Raw genomic sequence first — 19,025 nt, 5'->3', positions numbered from 1 at the left:
GTGTGCGTCAGGGAGGAATACAATGAAGGTATCGAATTCACTCTGGATGAAGACTGCACTGCCGGCACTTTATACATGAATCTATGCCTGTCCAGGGATCATTTGCCATGGTTAATTTAGTCTGTGTGCTCAGAGTGGCAATTTCAACCAAGTAATCACAGCACCCCCAAGAGGGAGATAGGTGTTGTGCACTCTGACAACAAAGCCTCTGCCTCTCATTTTGCTTCTCTCATGTCCTTCCACCCTCCTCCTCCGCTCCTCAGACACAAGTGTAGATAAGGGACACGTGCCTTATTCCCATGTGATGCTATTGTAATGCACTGCAGGCTTGAAAAGAGAGTAGTGACTGGAGGAAGTGCTCACTGCTGTTTACTGTTTTCCTAGCAGGTGTGTTTTGGGAATTTCAGGACAATCAGGGGGAGTTCCAGGCTGAAGACTGAGCTGACAGTGACACATGGAGGCATCTCGAGATGCAGGAGAGACACGTCTCTGAGTCCCCACAGAGACAAGCTCAGGCTGAAACTAATACCAGTTATTGTAGCTGTGCACCCTAGTTTGCTGTGTGCTCTGTCCCGTATATCCTTCTATTAACTGAGTCTGACATATCCATAAGGATGATGGAAGGGCTTGGCTTTTTGCAAAGCCATTTTCTGTACTGAATTATAATGCCTGGAAAAGGGGAGCAGAACAATGTGTTTGATCAAATGTGGATGGATGTGGATGTGTGTTTCAGAGCCGACCGTCATCACCACCCTGCCATCAACACTGGATGTCAGTGTCGGGGAGAGTGTGGTCCTGCCCTGTCAAGTGAGCCATGACCCATCTCTGGAGCTCAAGTTCACTTGGTTTTTCAACGAGCAGCTCATCCACTTTGGGAGCCACAGCGGATTTTTTGAAAAAGTTGGAGGTGTAAGTGCATAATCCCTCATGATTTCTGAGAAATATAACTCTGTAAGGCCTCCGATTTTTAAACTAGCTGTCATGGTGCAAGAGCTTTACAGATTTCTCATTGACAAACAATTAGAGATATGCACACAGCAGGAGGATAGAAAACCCATTGCCTCAATGTAATTATAGCTTGTATATGGATATTTTCACTATTTAATCAGTTAAACTGTAAATCAATAAAAGCACTGTCTGGCATTATATTTGTATGTGGCAATCAAAACTAAACTTTTAAAACTTAATTAATACACATAAGACTTTGATAAATGTCTGCTGGCTCAAGCTATAAAACACAGGCATCAGTCTACACCATTTATAAGCAGTCACCACCACGACCAAGACCCACAATGATCTAAACACACATCAAACTCATCACCTAATCATTGCTCATGTAGTCTGAGAAAGTTTTTCTTAAACAGTTGATCAGTGGCATCACTTTCTCACCAGTTTCTATTTAAACCTGTCCACCACCTTAAAAAATCTGGTGCTAACTCTAAGCTAATATGGTTTCCCTCTGGGAATACTGAACAGTTTCCACAGCAACACCTCATATTGAGCTCCCCACAAGATCTCAGTCACTACAAGTTTTCTAACCCAAGCATGTGCGCTCACCTCACTCAGAAACCCAGAAGTTGTCACAGCCTTTCTACCATGTTTTTAGTATTACATATTAAGAAGCCTTATTGCAGTGTGCTGAAGAATGCTCATTTTATGAGTGCCACTGTGCTCTTTAGACATTGATTTATTTTTCAGCCTCCTCCAGAGATTTCACTGAATAAAGGTCAAGAGGTGACTGAGGATCCATTGGTACATCAATATTATACTTCTTCTTTAAGCAGGGTCATAATAAATTCAGCCGCAGTGCAGAGGGAATGTTTGTATCAAGTGTATTATTTATGGCCAGAAAATTGCTGCCTGTGGTTTATTTTAAAATGAAATTTACATACACACCCTGCAACCAGTCTCAGTCAGTTGCTGTATACTTTAAAAGGTTTGCAGCTTACACCTCAGCATGTGACATCTGGTCTTAGTTTTTAAAAAATTCAAGGCTCCTTCAACAACTGTGGGCATAGAGAAAAAAAAAACACAGAGATGAGGTGTCCTTCCTGTTTCTTTTTTGATTTAGGTGCTTCTTGTACCATAATTTAAAGTTTCCTGTACAGTTTCTGGTATGGTAAATTGCTGTACATCTTACATCATTATAGTGATTAAGCAAGCAGCCACAGAATCCTTTTTGCCACTGTGCCACAGCTTTTCAACATTTCCAGCTGCTGTGCTCTACTATGCTGAAATAATAACTCCTACTTCGATATTATGGGAGTGGGAATTATCATAGCAATTAGGGACGGAATAAAAGACTCCTTTAAAGAACTAACTATAAGACTGGCCATTAGGCTGCTCTTATAACTGAAACAGCTCTATACCATAATCAAAATCAAGCTATTTCAAGTAAAACTCTGTGCTTTTAGTGGTAAAATAAAAGCATGGAATGTGCTCAAGACAGAGGAGCGTTTCTGTATGATTGTTAGAATATGGAAGAAAAGGCTGCATGAGGTAATACAAATTTGCTTTTCAAGATACACATACATGAAAATTAGCTTTCTGTTCAGCTGCTTTTTTCCCATGTGGCTAGAGAGTCAGTATTTTTCTTGAATTACAATAGCTGGGAGGCTTAATATGTTGCTTATAGAACTCTGTGTGGATCTGTGTGAATGATTGTGTTGTGTGTTGAATGACAGCAGCACTCGGCAGGAGACATTATGATTCGAAACATCCAGCTGAAGCATGCAGGAAAGTACACGTGTGCCGTGCAAACGAAGGTGGACAGTATCTCCATTGCTGTTGACTTGGTTGTCAGAGGTAAGCTACATCAATGAATGTCCAGTGGATGTACTTCATTTCAAAATAACTACTGACCAGATGTGCATTTCCTACCAATGTTATGGTTTCAAAACAGTTAAATAATTTATCATTCATTGACTACTGAGGATGGTGGGAGTTTGTTAATGATTAATGTTTACCATGACTGGTTGTGCCTCACTGATGAAGAAATAAATAAATAGAATGAAAAGAAAGGCAAATAGAAATTTCTCTCTTTGAGATTTAAGGGAAAGTTAGTGTCTAATTAGACCGAATAGCTCCCAAAGGTTTCACACTGAGCTGACTGCAGCAGCCGCAGGTGCTAAAACCACGCCACTCTCTCTACCATCTCTCCATCTCTTCCTGATTTATATTCCCTCCCCCTCCCCCGTCTTTCTCTCTATCTTTCTTTCCTCTCTCCTGCCTGGCTATGCCATCTATCAGGTCCCCCGGGCCCCCCCACCAGCATTCATGTAGTAGAAATCACTGATACCACAGCCACTCTGTCCTGGAGGCCTGGTCCTGATAATCACAGTCCAATTACGGCATACACCATCCAGGCCAGGACACCATTTTCCCTCGGGTGGCAGGCTGTCACCACAGGTAAGCTCTCTCCAACCAGCCGTGGCCTTCTCCAATCACATAGAGGGGGCTGCTCTTCATTCTGCCTTGCCTATGAGAATATTGGAGATGTAATTTTTACCTCAGCACCAAATGGTATGCAATTGTAGCGTGACCATTGACCGCCATTTTATCAGACTCCTGGGAATCCTGAAACATGGATCCCATTGTGATGATGAAGCTTGTTGCCAGGGCTGTAATTTGATAGTGTAGTTAAGTGATAGCACCGGTGTAATTTTTCCCCACATCCTCTTTATTGGGGCCCTTAGCATTCATGCATGATTGGTATAATGCGCATTTATCCCATATTGTATACCCTGTTCTATTGATATTTTTGTGAATTAAGTACAGTTTTATCTGAGATAGTTTAACTGGCCTCATTGATTTACCATGTCAGGATCATACATTTGAAACAGAACTACATTACAACCTTGTAAGTGCACAGAAGGGGCTTTTTGTCATCTTTTGAAGAATACCCTTTACTTTTTCTATATATGCTATTGATTTCAGTTAATATGCACAATGTGCGACCCCATGCACATATTGTTAAAGAAATTAAACAAATATTGCCAAATTGGTAAGTTAATAGCATCTCTTTACATGCCATTCTTCTGTATTGTGTTCTTGTTTTATGAGTTTGTGTGTGCATTATGTATCCTTGTGAGAGATTACACCTGGCCTATCTACCTGTGGTGAAGTCCTACCAGGCCTGTCACCCTGAAGGACAGTCTGCTGCTGATGCTAAGCTGACACACAAACACATAGAAAACACACACACACACACAAAGTTTCTTGATACTGAAGGAGGTTGTGTGTGTTTTATGCCAGTTCCTGAAGTGGTGGGGGGCCACCGGCTGACAGCTACAGTAATAGACCTGAGCCCTTGGGTGGAGTATGAGTTTCGAGTCCTGGCAAGCAACACCATCGGGACCGGCGAGCCTAGCAAGCCATCCAAACAAGCAAGGACAAAGGGGACCTGTATGTACTGCAGTAGCAGAAAAAAAAAATTCCATATGCCTCTTTCGAAACACATATATCATGCTTGTTTTACTTGTTTTCTTAGTTTTTTATGGAATAGTTAAACATTTTGGCAAAATATGCTTGTTTGTTTTCCCGCCAAGAGTTAGATGAGAAGATTGATACCACTCTCATGTATGCAAAATATGCTACTACAGCCTAAAGAGGGTTATCTTAGCTTAGCATACAGATTGTCCAAAGGTGACAAAATCCCCCTAACACCAATAGTTACAAGTTGTAAACTATTTGTAGCACATAACCCTCTGTAAATTCACAACTCGCTGTTTTTACACTTTGGGTTGGTATGACGTGAATGGAACTTTAGAGGTGCTGTTAGGTAGATTTTGTTACCTCTGAACATAGCTGGGCTAGCTATTTGATCCCATTTTGAGTCTTTATTGTAAGATAAGCTAAATGGCCTCTTAGTTGTGGCTTCGTATTTAGTGCAGTGACAGTGACATCAATCTCAAATCTAATTCTTCACAAAAAGCAAAATATGCTCAAAATATCAAACAAGACCATGATTGTGGGTGCCATAAATTTCCAGTAGTTACTAAAATGCTGACTTGATGTTGGGTTCTCTGCCACAATAAATTTCTATTCAGTTTTAACCTTAAGAGAAAAGTACAAATCATCTCTAAAAAGCAGCAACCCACAGTCTATTCAGAGACAGCAGAATTCACCAAGGTTAGCTCTTTTGTGTTTCTTGTTCCTTTGATAGCTTCTGGTGTAAAAGGCATAGGCTGGTCACATCTGCAAACATGACAGCTGTGAGAAGTTCGCTGATATCTCACAGGATTTCTGGACATTGAGCTAACAGTTACACCTCTGTCACTTGGGAGTAGCAACATGGAAAATGATTACATGTGCCTTCTCAGCTTTGTGTGAAGTCAACAGAGTTAAGCTGATCTGTCTTCTTCCTCCAGTTCCGAAGGTCACACCAGCTAATGTGAGTGGAGGCGGTGGCAGTCGCTCTGAATTAGTCATCACATGGGAGGTAAGCAAGCTTTCACAGGACCCCCTGGCCCATGGAGGAGCGAACCAGATATCATTATTCTTTGTGGATCTAGGCTTCTGTTTCATTAATAAAAGTTGAACAGCTTAATGTAAGGCATTTCATTTTTACGAACAGAGAGGCAATAACTGCTGCTGTCACCCTGAGGGAGAGAAACATGCTTTTGAGGTTTCAATAAGATAATTAAACTCAATAGTTCTTTCAAAGTCCCAACTCCAGATTGTTTTCCTTTTCTTTCTTTCTCTCTTTCTTCCATCTTTCTTTCTTAGTCTTCCTTTATGCCTACAAAGGCTCTGCATATCAATCCAGCTCCAAAAGCTTATATTTATTCAGGCTGCTCAAAATCATCAGCCCCTGCTGTGAAATGTTTCACAGAATCAAACATGCAGGAGTTCAATTAAAGTCTAATTCTGCTTAACAAAGCTGCTATTTTACCTCAGCCTTGAAAACTCCTGAGGCATTTTCCTTTTGACATAAAAGCAGGGACATTTTTAATTGCAACTTTTGCTTAAACAACTAAAATTACCACCTTCCAGTTGTGGTCTGCTGCCAACCAATCAAGTTGCGGTTTACATCTATGTCTGTCCAGACTCAGTATATGTAGTGATGTGTTCACATGCTTGGCCAATTCAACAGATTCTGAGAGAACACAAAGTTGTGGTCATGAACAGTGCTTCAAATATGCATGATGCTGCAAGGAGCCACAAATTCTAAAACATGGATGCTTCACACACAGCTTCAACCCAGCAGCACAGAAGATCTCAACAATCACCATTTCATAGTGGGCACCAAGATTAGTGTCACCAATTCAGTATCTGAACAACTGATAAATATTCACAATCTTCGGTTCTTGAATTATGGTGTTGAATAATCACAAGTGCAGTTCTGATGGAAATTCAACAACTAGATTCACAGTAACTTTAGTTTTTGGCAGCAAACATCATAAAATTGGATTTATTAACATGTCTGCAGCTATAAATATATGAGGCATGTCATCATTCTTGACAACAGCTAAGTTTATGGTATCATGCTGAGCGCACTAAACTTCGTAATGGATGTGTTCACTAATACAGGATGTTATATTTGAAGCCAACCTTTGCCTTAAAAATTGAGAGCTTTGTCTTTGGTGTCCTTGGTGTTTAGTCTTGTAGTGTGTAGTGCTTAATGTTTGTATTATCCTGCAGCCTGTTCCGGAGGAGCTGCAGAATGGACCAGGGTTCGGCTACGTTGTGGCTTTTCGACCCCACGGTGCCACAGGATGGATGCAGGCTGCCGTACCATCCGCTGAGGCATCCAAATACGTCTTTAAAAATGAGAGCATCCAGCCCTTCTCACCTTTTCACGTGAAGGTCGGGGTTTACAACAATGAGGGGGAAGGGCCGTTTGGACCTGTTACCACAATCTACTCGGCAGAGGAAGGTGCGTGTGATCTCATGTCATACACAACGTTTTATAGAGTAGCTCTACATGTTCAGCTGGTATTAACACAGTGGCAGCAGAGATTTTCTATCAGCACTTGCAGACGCCTTCCCCATACTTCCTCCCTCTGTTATTTGGATGAAAGAAATGAAACAGTTTTGATGTTAACTCCAGAGCCTGGCCGAGCACCCACTAGGGTTCGTTCCAAGAGCCTTTCTGCATCTGAGATTGAAGTTTCATGGAAAGCTCTGCCCTGGAATGCCAGCAAGAAAAGAGTGCTGGGCTATGAGGTGAGCTACAATGACATGCCTTGTTTGTGTGTGCTTCCATGGAATGCAAATCTGTTATGTGCATGTGTGCGTGTGCAAGCACATTGCAACTAATGCTGTTGAATCTTGTTCTCTTCTATTATTGATGAGTTTTTCAGGCTCATGCACCTTGGGCATAGGAGATAATAGCTTGCTGCATGCATAATAGTCCAGCCTTGTCCCATGCCTGTAGGTTTAGTTGTGTTTCTCTTGTTGCTTACCTAAGTACTGTAACCATCCTGATTACTGATGCAATACTCTAAGGGATAGAGCATTTAGCTTCTAATCCACACAACAAAGCAGTCTCAGACAGCGGCTTTGCACTCAGTTGTTGTCATTTTAATTCTGCTCATTAATGAAATCCAAGATGTGAGCAAAGACACTGTTTTCATCCTTCGATTGCATAAAGTGCCAGAATTATAAATTGTTGACCACTAAAAGTCAACAGAGGAGCAGGGCCTGAGCAAACCATTCCTGTGAGGAAAGACAAATTATATTTGTGCTGTCAAGCGTGCCAGCTATTTCAGCCATGACAAGCAGGGTGACAAAGAAAATCTGTTATCAATGGAAGTTGATGGTTGATGATCCAGGGGATTTTTTTCTTTTCTTTTTATTGTTTTCCTTTTTTTTCTTCCTCTGCATATTTGACCTCCTTCTTAACCACATAACTTAAACCATGACACATCTGAGGCAAAACTGAGGCATGTACTGTTGCTCACAGTGAGCAACATGAGGTGACATGCTGCTAAAGCCTGTTTTCAGACCAGTTCACATCTTTCACCCTAGCTGAGTTCATGTCTCCCTGTTTCCAGTTTGCACTTCATTGACAGGGTGTAACAGAAAGCTTTTAAGGTGTCCGTCTTGTTTTCTGCACTCACGTCTGTGGTTCTGCCCTGTTTCTTTCCAGCTGAGGTACTGGAGTAGAAGTGAAAGGGAAGACACAGCCAGCGTGCAAAGGACTGTAGGAAATCAAACGTCTACTATTATCCGCGGGGTGAAAGGCAGCACCACATATTACATCTCAGTGAGGGCGTATAATACTGCTGGAACGGGGCCTCCCAGCTCCACTGTGAACGTTACCACCAAAAAACCACGTAAATATCAGATCTAATTATAAGCACCAGTCACTCCCTTCCAATGTTCAGCTTGTGTTTGAGGAGAATAATTTGTTTTCTCCCCTCAGCACCCAGTCAGCCCCCGGTTAAAGTGATGTGGAATGCATCAAACTCCAAGATTATATTGAACTGGGAGCAGGTCAAAGCCCTGGAGAATGAGTCAGAGGTCACAGGTTACAAAGTAAGCACCCAGTGGCTTGATCTTATCAGAAAATTGTGTTTGTTTCCAATGGTTTCTGTGGCCTGACTTTTGACTCAACTTGCGGCATTTGTCCTCAGGTGCTCTACAAGAAGAACCGACACAGCCGCCCCAATGTCATGGAAACCAACACCACCTCTGTGGAGCTCGCCCTGCCCACTGATGAGGATTATATCATCCAGATAAAGCCATTTGGAGAGGGAGGGGAAGGCAGCAGTAGCAGGCAGATCACCATCCCAAGGATACCAGGTCAGTGGAGAGCTAGTTAGTGCCTCCCTCGTGGCTAAGATGAATAATCCACTCCCCTGCTGCTGCCTTGCCAGAACAGATTACCTATCATCATCTCCAAAGGAACAGGGAGAGTGGGAAAATAATGTGCTACATAAAACATTTGTGCAATTATGGCCTCTGCTTGACACCATAATGCAAGCTTTGCATGAAAAGTTGAGCAATTTATTTAAAATACTTTGAGAGTCATTACTTAAGCAGTAGAATGAAATTCTCAAATATTTTCTGAGATGAATGTTTTCAGCTCGTGATTACTAAAGGAGAGTGGAGAGGCAAAGAATGAAAGAAATACCAAAGTCTGTGTGATTTTTTTTTTTTTCACAGCGGTCAAACTAACAGCCTTGTTCTTTTCAATGGCTTTTCAGGCCCCAACGCAGTCGGCTCAGCATCCAAGGTCTCCACTCTATCAGCACTCAGTACAATAGCACTCTCTTTCACAGCGCGGACATCTTTATGACAAACAGCTCCCAGCAGATGTTGCATCTGATGTGGAGTCAGCTCCACGGTCGAACGCAAACACAGCCCACTCCGGTGTAACTAGATCCATTCATTTAGATTTTAGAGGCAGAAGGAAGTCGTTGATGAAAAAAAATGCCATTGAGATGTCAGGGAAGGAGTCCCCTTCAACACCCAGGCTAAGTAAAAGAGATTGACTGATGTTGTGACTATGTTGTTACCAAAGCTGCTTTCGTAAGAAAAAAAAGTAAAGAGAAATGTCTTATATGCATCTTTTTGTATGACATGTTGAGCTTTTATAGATTTTGTTTTCTTAATAAATTTAAAGTTGGTCTGGGCTTATTGGGGCAAGAACAAATAAAAATCATTAAATTTTCCAGTCTGGAGGTTATAAATGTAATTTGACAGTGTACCTTTGTCTTCTAAAATAAGTTAAGACTTGTAACTTTGGTTGTAAAAGACCAGAGTTTTTTTTTCCTTCAAGTTAATGAACTATTAACTGTTACCTGTTACATCTTTGCATTTCTGTTTCTGCAATATTTCAACAATATTTCACTCAAAGGACTGCACTTACATGTTGAGTGTTTGTCATCATTGGTTATATATATATATATATATATATATATATATATATATATATATATATATATATATATATATATATATGTTACCAGGTTTGTAAAGAGAAGATTAGCATCTAAAGTCATGACTCTAGACAGTGCACGCTAATACATACAAGTATGATAACATTAGAAAGCTCTTGGAGGTGAGCCAGCTAAAGTTGATTCAAATTGAATTTTGTTAATGAGGTGGATATTTTTATTTTATTTTTTACATTTCATGAATCTAAAGGAAATGCAGAATAAAATACTTTGTGGTTTCCTGCTATATCAGCTCATGCTAACTGGCATTAATTACTAAAAGGTTGCATTAGCATGTCATGAATTTGGTGCCAGTCCTCTCGGGTAAGGTGATGTATAACTCCCCAAAAGTCAATAAAGTCCTTAAAGCCACCCATGATCATTACTGAAATAGCACCATGCTGTTGTTGGAGAGATCTTCCCTGGGTTCCTCTACCTTGGCCATTGAACTGCACTGGTGACCGAACCCTTGTGGCTGTTTCATGCTCCTCATTCTTTCAGTTAGCCCTGTGTCTAGAGCTATTCTTTGCCTTCTGTGTGCCTCATCATATGTTCAAAATCCTCAGGTCCTTAAAGAGCCTTAACTTATCATATGTATATCAAAAACATTAGAAACATAGAATTATGAAGCAGCCGCGGTGATGTTTACATGCTGCTGTGTTGATAGAAGTTGTATGTGGTCAGGATCGGGGGACCGGCATCCTTTGTGGAATGCAGCGGTTAGTTTGAATGGCATTCTGCTGTTTCGCATGGGATATTGGCAATATATGAGGCCTGGTGAATTTTTATAGGTGTGTATTCTTAATAAAAGACAATGCTGCTGATCTTTTCCTTTTTCCATAGTCTCCTGATGCCATGTGGGACTGCTGTGCTACTGAGGTACAGTGCAGTCTGTATGTAGCGTGTAAACCAGTTGAATAGTTTGTAGTACTTTGAAGGGAAGTGTACTGTAGGCTACTGGGTCTTGCTCAGAATCATGCATCAAGAAATGTGTAATATACTGTTTTGTACACTTCAAATCATTTATATATAAGAACCTTTCTAAAGAGATGATTTACTTGGTTTTTATGTAATATCTGTTTCATACTGTAGCTAACTGTTGCTCAGCATGACTGTACTTTGTCCTTGCTCTTCTGTCCATTTGTAAACCGACTGAATGGCTTTAGGAACATGCAATGTTCATACATCTGATAAGTTTGTGTATACTGTGTGTGTACCATGAAAACTGAACCACAATCAGCCCCGTGTCTATGCTTCTGTCTCAGTCAGCCCCTCTGAGATGTACTGGGTCTACTGTCCATATATGCTATGAGGGTTTCCTCTGTTGCTGTTTGTTGTTTATACTGTGTTAATAAAGATTACTGATTTATACAACAATGGCAAGCTCTGCTGGTTGATCCCTCAATTCATAACCTATGTCACAAATGACATGCAGGATTCAAAATGCACTTGGTGGCCACTTTATTTATCCAATACAGCAGATCTGCCATTAAGTATACATTTAGTGAGGTTATGATGTTGAGTTTTTATTGACACTGTCAGAGAGGTATCAATTTATGGATCTAGAATAGTGACATTAAGATTTGGCATTGAAAACAAAACCCAAACTGAAAAAGAAAACACTGGCATTGAAAAATTGGATTGTAAAAGGTTGCATTGGTATTGAAACAAGTATTGGCACTGAAAAGTGAGTTTTACTGAAAATTAAACACAGATATCAAAAAATTACAATCTCACAATATTGTCATTTTACTTTATCATATTATCTCTAATATATCTTTAATTCTGTGTCACTAATTTGGTGTGGAGAGGCGGGGCTGGAGGGAAGGCGCAAGGAGTGGTGGGCGGAGTAAAGCGCTCTCTGCACCTAGGCAAGAGGGACACACACAAAAAGAAAGCTAGGGAGAAAGCCAGACATGGTGCACCTGAAAGCCATACTTGAAAAGTGTCACTTTTATGTAATGTTGCTAATGTGATGTCAATATGACTATTAACAGATCTTTTGCCGGTCTATTTTCCAGCTCAAGCTTGGCGTGTCGCTCGGGTCTGCTTATCATTTCCACACTACTGCCCGAGTTGAATTGCGTGGAGGTCATGGAATGACTACAGACTGTAAATATAAATATACAGACGTTCCCATAGACTTAATATTTATATACAGTAAATAGAAACGACTTGGTTTTCATTTCGGCGTCCATGTTACCAGGTAAGAGCCACAGCCGGTCGAGGGACAGGCCAGCTCGAGCCTGGCTAGGCTACAGTTCCGGATCTCCCCTATTTTCCAGTCCTGATGCGGTTCCCGGCAGCACACCTTGGAGCTCCAACTGCCGAAGTCCGGCCAACACCTCCAAATGCAAAGCCTGCAATCACCATACTAAAACGGCCTGCGTCAACTGCCGAAATCTGGCCAACACCTCCAGATGCAGAACCTGCAATTACTACACTAAAACGGCCTGCATCAAAAGTCCAACATGAAATGATGCCAAAATCTCAAGTTGAAATAACTCAGCTGCTTCATCAGGTTATGGCTGTAAAGGACTACAAGGTATCCTCATTGGAGAGGGAGAAACTCGTGTTGGTTAATGAACTCGAGCAGTTAAAACATCAGCTCAAGACTACAGAAGAGAAGCCAAAAAATTGGGGATCTTTTTATCGAGACCTACAGAAAGGGAAATATAGTGAAAGATGGTACCCTAAATGCCCAAAAGTTCAGAAAATTGAAACTAATAGCAAGAAGGAGGCTGAGAAATGCCTGGCCTGGAGGAGGAGACCTCTATAGTCAGAACAGAAAATCAGAATGCCATTGGGAAGATGAGAGGTTCAGTCTCCTTGCTGACCAGATGCAAAAAAATTCTACCCGCAAAGCAACATTTCTCCAGGAGCTGGAGAAACATCTGGAGTGGGAGGAGGACAGGTCCCATCTCATGGATGACCATGTGAAGCAAACCTCAAGACAGTGTTTCTCCAGGAGCTGGAGAAAAAAAGGTCCAGGTGTGAGGAGGACAGGGAAACATGTACAGCAAATCAGGGCAACATGTAGCTTAAAAAAGATGTTAATGCATGTGCAAGAGGACTGGACAAGGAAAGACACCACTGGCACAATGAAAAATCTTCCCTCCTGGAGTCTCTGAGTGTCTTCAAACAGGCTCTAAAAGACCAAGAGCAAAAGAGAGAAACATCTACAGACAGACTGTTGAACAGAGTAACAGAGCTGGAAAATCTGAACAATAGAATACCAATGAAAGAATTAGAGGTTTGTAAAATGCCATGTTTAAATACACTGAATAAACAAAATTTGAAATTGCAACTCATATTTTAAGACAAATATACAACTTCAAAGTGTCCTTTCAAATCCAAATATTTCAATGCCAGTGTTTGCTTTTTCAGTTTGAGTTTTGTTTCCAATGCCAAATCTTAATGTCACTGTCACTGTCACTAGCTCCATATCAGTTCTACAATAAATTTATTATTGAGGTCATGGCTGGTGGTGTTGTACTGCATTACATTGAGATGATTTCTAATATTCCTCCCTCCTTGTGGTTGAAAATGGGGTGAGAAAACATCAGAAACACATTAATATAGTACAGTTCAGTCTCAAAGTCCTGAACATTATTACCATTGTAAAGATATTGGATTGCATAAGAGAGTATTAATGTATTTTGAATGCCATTTATCCAGAATACAATAAAACTGCTTCGCATAAAATATCTAGACTGTAGCCATGTAGCAGTAAAGAGGTCTAGATAAGTAATTTCCAGAGTACTCCAGTGAGCATTACATTGCGGTTAGCATTGCACTTCCATAATATTCAGGGACTTGTAATGTTGGCTGAGATATCCTGACTTTTAGTACCAAGTTTGGTTCAAGCTTCAAAAACATCACATTTCATTATTTTTAATTTATAAATATACATGCAAGAAGTCCAAAGAGTTTCTTATGAATTTGGGTGTAAAGTATTTTTGATATGCTGAGTGAAAATGTTGCTTCAGGCAGTAGGTTGTAGAAATTACACTAGGTGGCACCAAGAGCACACAAATACCCTGTACCCAAGTTGTATGTATTGAATTTTGCCACAAGATGGCAATACAAGCATAATCCCTCATTATGTGGATATTACAGAAGAATCCCTTAATTTCCTATGTTGAATTATTAATATATGAAAATGTTCAAGTCACATAAAAAAACATTTCCCCAAATTTCACCTCTTTGTATAATAAGTAACCAATTCAACATGAAATCTCTCTCCCCTTTTTTCATAACAAGAGACAGTGTTTGAGTCATACTGAGACATTTATTTATGCATGTATGTTTTCCATTTAGACTGAATGCAAATACAGCAAATACACACCACCGAGCACTAGGGGAATGTAGAGCAAGAGGCAGTGGATAACTGAAGGTGGAGGCTAAACAGCGGAGCAGTTTGATGCTCTTCACTGAAATTAAAAAGAGCTCATATCCATAATCGGTACTGTGCTGGTTTTCTGCATTAACAGGGCCAATAAATGTTTTCATCCCACTGAGAACTAACAGTCCAGATTCAGAGAGACGACTTCTTTGCTGCACTTGGTGTCACATTCTATACAAGACAGTTATTCACTCTCAGGACAACTCCTGCTCACCTTGGACTGAAAGGAGAGGTCATTTCTTCATCTGCCCTATGGTGATTAACGGCATTTTCAGCTGTGCACTGATAACTGTGACTCTCATAACCACGACTCCAAACATAAGGCACCCATTCATGTGACATTTCTATTGCTCTGCTGTCCTTCGGATTTTACTTGCTGCCTCATCCCTTGAGCCTAAAAACACATCCCTGCTCCTTTCAATTTCTACAGAGGTATGGATATTTATATATAAATACAGGCCCTCCATCCTTCAACTCACCACCTCGCCCACAGTGCACGACTTCTCTCCTGATGCCTGCAGTCATTTCTCTTCCATCAGTAGTGTGTCCAATACTACAACGAAGACAGACTATTTTTCTCCCAACAGTTTACAGTATATGTGCTGCTATCATTGCAAGCAAGTGCCTTCACAACAGTCCAGTGTCATATGACCAGATAAAATAAAATAGAGCAAAATAGATTATACAAATCATCAGATTGGGAATCTCTTGTTTCCACAGACACATCAACAGCAGGTCGACAGTTTCAAGTCAGGGGGATGGGGGGGGTTAGACGACAAGGATGACAAAGCCATGGTCACAAGTGCTGGAAAAGCTCCTTTGAATATCACTAACTGTGTGTTACAGGTTTTGGTTACGCTTCGGTACGCATGAGAGTTCACAGTTTTCTCCCTTTAGAGGACAGAGGATAAGAGTAATGGCTGCTTATTGCAAATCTCACAAGCAGTGCGCTTCACTGCTTTCGGTTAACAGTAGCACAAAGTTAACAATGACAGCAACACAGCTAACATGGGTCAGGCTCCATCAGAGGGATTTTTATGTATGATAAGTGATGCATAGTATAGTATTAAAGGTCATCCAAGATATATGTTACGTGACAGCCAACAGGTTCTGTGGATATTCATGTACTGTGTGTTACACGTTGAGTCTCGGCTTTGTCTGAAAGGGGAAACAGGGAGGAAAAGCACAGGCCTCACACTCACCACTCCTATAAATACAATTACAAACTCATACACCATAACTTAAAAGAGTTAATACAACAGAAAAACAACAAAAATGTAACCATGTTACTCTTGTGGGTTTGAACTTTCCCAGCCGTTGGTGAACATGCATATTCAAAAACCAGAAAATATATCTTTTAACATAGCTTATTAAAGTCACTGTTTCAAGTTGCTATGGCCAGTGTTTTTATATTATGAATAAATCAAATGTCTGCATATTAAGTCTTGGTTTTAAGTTGGATTACTGAATATTTTTATATTGACAGTGGGACAAATGATTATGAATAAAGTGAAAATATTAACTACAGAGAATTGTCACCCAGCTCTCTACAATGAGTGGTTTCCCTCAGCTCTGCAAAGTATTTTAGCCTCTTCAGCTTGTTGTTTTGGTTTCATGGTCTGCAACTGGTCCACTCTTATGTGTGCTTGTTTCCAGTATTAATAAATCACATACATGCTACCTGCTAACCTGCTAAGCACCAAATTGCAGACACATCAGGTGGTCAGAAATATGACTCCAAATGAAGGGTAATTTAGCCTTGCATCTGCTGGATTTTTAAAGAGAACTGATTACTAATAGGTGAAGATACATCAATGTTGTGTTTAAAGTTTGTTGCACTGCCTTGAAGAGGCCAATTATAGTTGGTTCAAGGAATGGATATGATGCTATTGATTACTGACAGGAACATCAGTTAGTCCTTGGCCTGGATATTAAAGAGCGATTTCAGCATGTTTGCATATGACAACTGAAATGTCCAAAAACACAAGAATAACATAAACTCTGTTTCACGGTGAAAGTCAGTAAATCAAGTAAGAAAAAACAGTAAAAACATATCATCACTTTTCTGAAACCTATTAGATAAAACATTATTCATATAAATTTTCTACAAATCTTATAACTGTGCCCAAAACATGTGACCAGCATTTCTGATGGCGAGTTGACACCAAAATGAAAACAGTAACGGTGAAGTGGGAAAAATAGGACGAGGACAGTGACGTTTTGTATGTTGGACCACAGCAGAGTTCCGTAGTCCACTGAACTGTCCTGATATTCTTCAGTAGAGTCTGTCAACATTAATATTTGTCCACCTCTCATTGGCCCAGTGTTTTTTTTTTCTTTTTTTGTTGTTGTTTTATTTTTTATTTTTTTCAACAGTTTCTCCGTAGGTGCTTAGTCCCATCACATCAGAGCTTCTTATGAATTTCAAATGTGGATGTGTTCACATATTTTTTTTTTCCCTCAGATATTCTTTGTATTGAATCATGCAGATTATAGTCATCTGATTTTATACATATTTCATAAACAAGCAAACACTGGACATAAATTAGATTCTCTATAGATAAAAATGTAAAAAGCTAATAAGACAGCTGCTGATTATACTGAAGGTGTCATGGCCAAGAGGTGGCAACAACGAGCAAAAAGACTGCCTTTTGCCACTTGGCACCAACCTCCCCAACCCACCCCCCACCACCAGCATTGTCCCCATACTTCCACTCAACCATCCTCTGCTTTTTTATATTCATTTTATATGAGATGGTAGTACAGGGAAGATATGTGTGACCTTAAAACAGAAAGTAATTTTATTAGGATTAAGGTTTTGGGGCTGGGGAGTCTGGGGTTAAAACTCATTTATTTAAATTATATTGAGGGTTCAAATGAGTCAAAATTAAATAATATGCAAGTAAAGTTTCAAAGAAATTCTAACAGAGGTGAATTCAAATAGTAGGAGCATTGACTGGGTTTCTCTTTTAATCTTGCAACACACCAAGTGGTAAATTATCCAGTAGAAGATATTCTCTGTTCCATTAGAAGGTGGAGGGCTGGAGGGATGGGTTGGGATGGAATGGGAGGCTGGGTCACAGTTGGTTTGTCTAAAGGGTTCGGAGTGTAGTTCTACTGACTGCGTCATGGAACGCAGTCTGTTCTTGTGTCGGTGTCTACACAGTGGGGATAGAGAGTCCTCTTGGTGGTGTATTGCAAGGTGGGGCAGGAGACACACAGCTGGAGGATCCTCTGCTGTCTCCCCTGTTTCAGGAGCCACCATGACCAATCAGGACTGTAATGAGACAACACACAGATCTATCATCACATATGGGTAATCCACCTACATAAGACCAAGACACCCAGACTGAAAGACGCACAAAACATCTACAAATAACGCAGCATTGTTTGTACTTCTTTTGTGTCTCTTTTTCCATCTCCATGCAGTCATTCTCCACCAACGTAGAGATGCCTGTTTGTTTTATGTATCTGTGTGTCTCTGTGCTGCAATTCTGTCTTTTTGTAGTAGTTTTGCTTCTCTAAGATGCAAAACCCTTGTTTCAGAAGTTTTATATCACTCACAGTCATTTGACTCTGTGCCTGGTTGGCCCATTCAGTAGCACACTCATACACACAAAGCATAGTAATCTTGTAACCTTTACGCTGATCTCATGCGCAGACTGTGAGCACTCTGTGTCACATACCTCTGATTTCTGCTGCAGCTCCTCAGTGGGAGAATCTGTTTCCCTGATAACCACTGCTTTTGTCACCAGCATGTCAGGGTGCTGCTGCTTGGCCTCTTGGATTGCCATGGCAAGGGCCTGGTGACATGAGGAAACAACACATGGGTAATAAACCTCACATATTAGCTTCAAGTACCAACAGAAGTAGCTCAGTATTTGTGTAATGCTCCTCTCACCTGATGTTGGTCCACATCATCATCTCCCGTGATTATAATCCGTTTCTCGATTCTGGTCTCTGAGTAGCCTCCTTTCACAGTCTGCAGAACACACACAGAAAGGAATTAACTCAGTGATTCATCAGCTCATTCCCTATGATTAAAAATCTACTTTATAGATAACAAAATATTTGTCAAAGGCTTGAAAAACTCAGTCAAGTTCATCTTTTGTGCACCAAATCCTTTCTCAGTAAAGCCATCTATTGTTTAATACAACAACAACAACAAAAAAGTAGTGTATAGTATAGTGTATATAGATGTCTAGAAAACCATGGCAAAAATGTAGTAGTTTTTCAATGTGAAGCCAGTTGGAGTTTCTAACATTGTTACATTACATTGTGAGGCAAACATAAATATATTGTATTATTTATAAATTATGTATTATTTATACTTATATGTAGTATTTATTTATAGTCTTTTGAAAAATGTAATTATTTACATCTGTCCCATTTATTTATCAATCTACTCCAACATTTCAAAAAGGGGAGATGAGAAATATTTATGTGTACCATAAGATACAGATGTGGTGGCTGACTCCAAGTTCCAGTTATTTAACTGTAACCATGGGAACAGATAAGGTGTTACCTTGGTAACTTGAGTTGTGGTTGCTGAGGTGACACTCTCAGCGGTGATGGTCAGTGGGGACACAACAGACTCCCTCCCCTGGGTGCTGGCTTTTACCTACATCACATTCATGAGAAGGGGTGTTGTACACACATGAACAGACATGCTGCAGACACACATATGCATACATGCTTATATAAAAATGTTCTTTTGTCTTAGTCAGAGGTCTTGA

At 40.3% G+C, this 19,025-nt stretch overlaps 2 protein-coding genes across 4 annotated transcripts in view; one reads left to right on the top strand and one right to left on the bottom strand.

Annotated features, from left to right (window-relative positions):
* Window positions 1–19,025, top strand: part of cntn4 (contactin 4) — a 154,744-nt gene that overhangs the window by 129,917 nt on the left and 5,802 nt on the right. The window contains exons 13-23 of one of the 3 annotated variants that reach the window (XR_007814351.1): window positions 734–909; window positions 2,685–2,805; window positions 3,250–3,408; window positions 4,255–4,404; window positions 5,370–5,440; window positions 6,643–6,877; window positions 7,052–7,167; window positions 8,093–8,279; window positions 8,369–8,481; window positions 8,580–8,748; window positions 9,153–9,709. Coding sequence is in view for 2 of the 3 variants with exons in the window: in XM_018699000.2 (XP_018554516.1) it covers window positions 734–909; window positions 2,685–2,805; window positions 3,250–3,408; window positions 4,255–4,404; window positions 5,370–5,440; window positions 6,643–6,877; window positions 7,052–7,167; window positions 8,093–8,279; window positions 8,369–8,481; window positions 8,580–8,748; window positions 9,153–9,244 (1,589 nt within the window). In the remaining variant the exon portion in view is untranslated. Of the gene's footprint in view, window positions 1–733; window positions 910–2,684; window positions 2,806–3,249; window positions 3,409–4,254; window positions 4,405–5,369; window positions 5,441–6,642; window positions 6,878–7,051; window positions 7,168–8,092; window positions 8,280–8,368; window positions 8,482–8,579; window positions 8,749–9,152; window positions 10,573–19,025 lie in introns of those variants that run through there. The other 2 variants (XM_018699001.2, XM_018699000.2) reach the window with 2 other exon arrangements.
* Window positions 14,156–18,910, bottom strand: LOC108898887 (band 4.1-like protein 1; the record flags this gene model as incomplete). The annotated part of the gene is given in 4 exon segments (XM_018699008.2): window positions 14,156–17,566; window positions 17,976–18,092; window positions 18,191–18,271; window positions 18,815–18,910. Coding segments are annotated over 4 exon segments (300 nt in total), but the record flags the coding sequence as incomplete, so codon positions are not given.

This window comes from Lates calcarifer, linkage group LG12 (genome assembly GCF_001640805.2).
Source record: "Lates calcarifer isolate ASB-BC8 linkage group LG12, TLL_Latcal_v3, whole genome shotgun sequence".
In the NCBI taxonomy this organism is placed as follows: domain Eukaryota; kingdom Metazoa; phylum Chordata; class Actinopteri; family Centropomidae; genus Lates; species Lates calcarifer.
The sequence above is the reverse complement of the archived record's forward strand: the minus strand, read 5'-3'. Positions and strand labels throughout refer to the sequence as shown.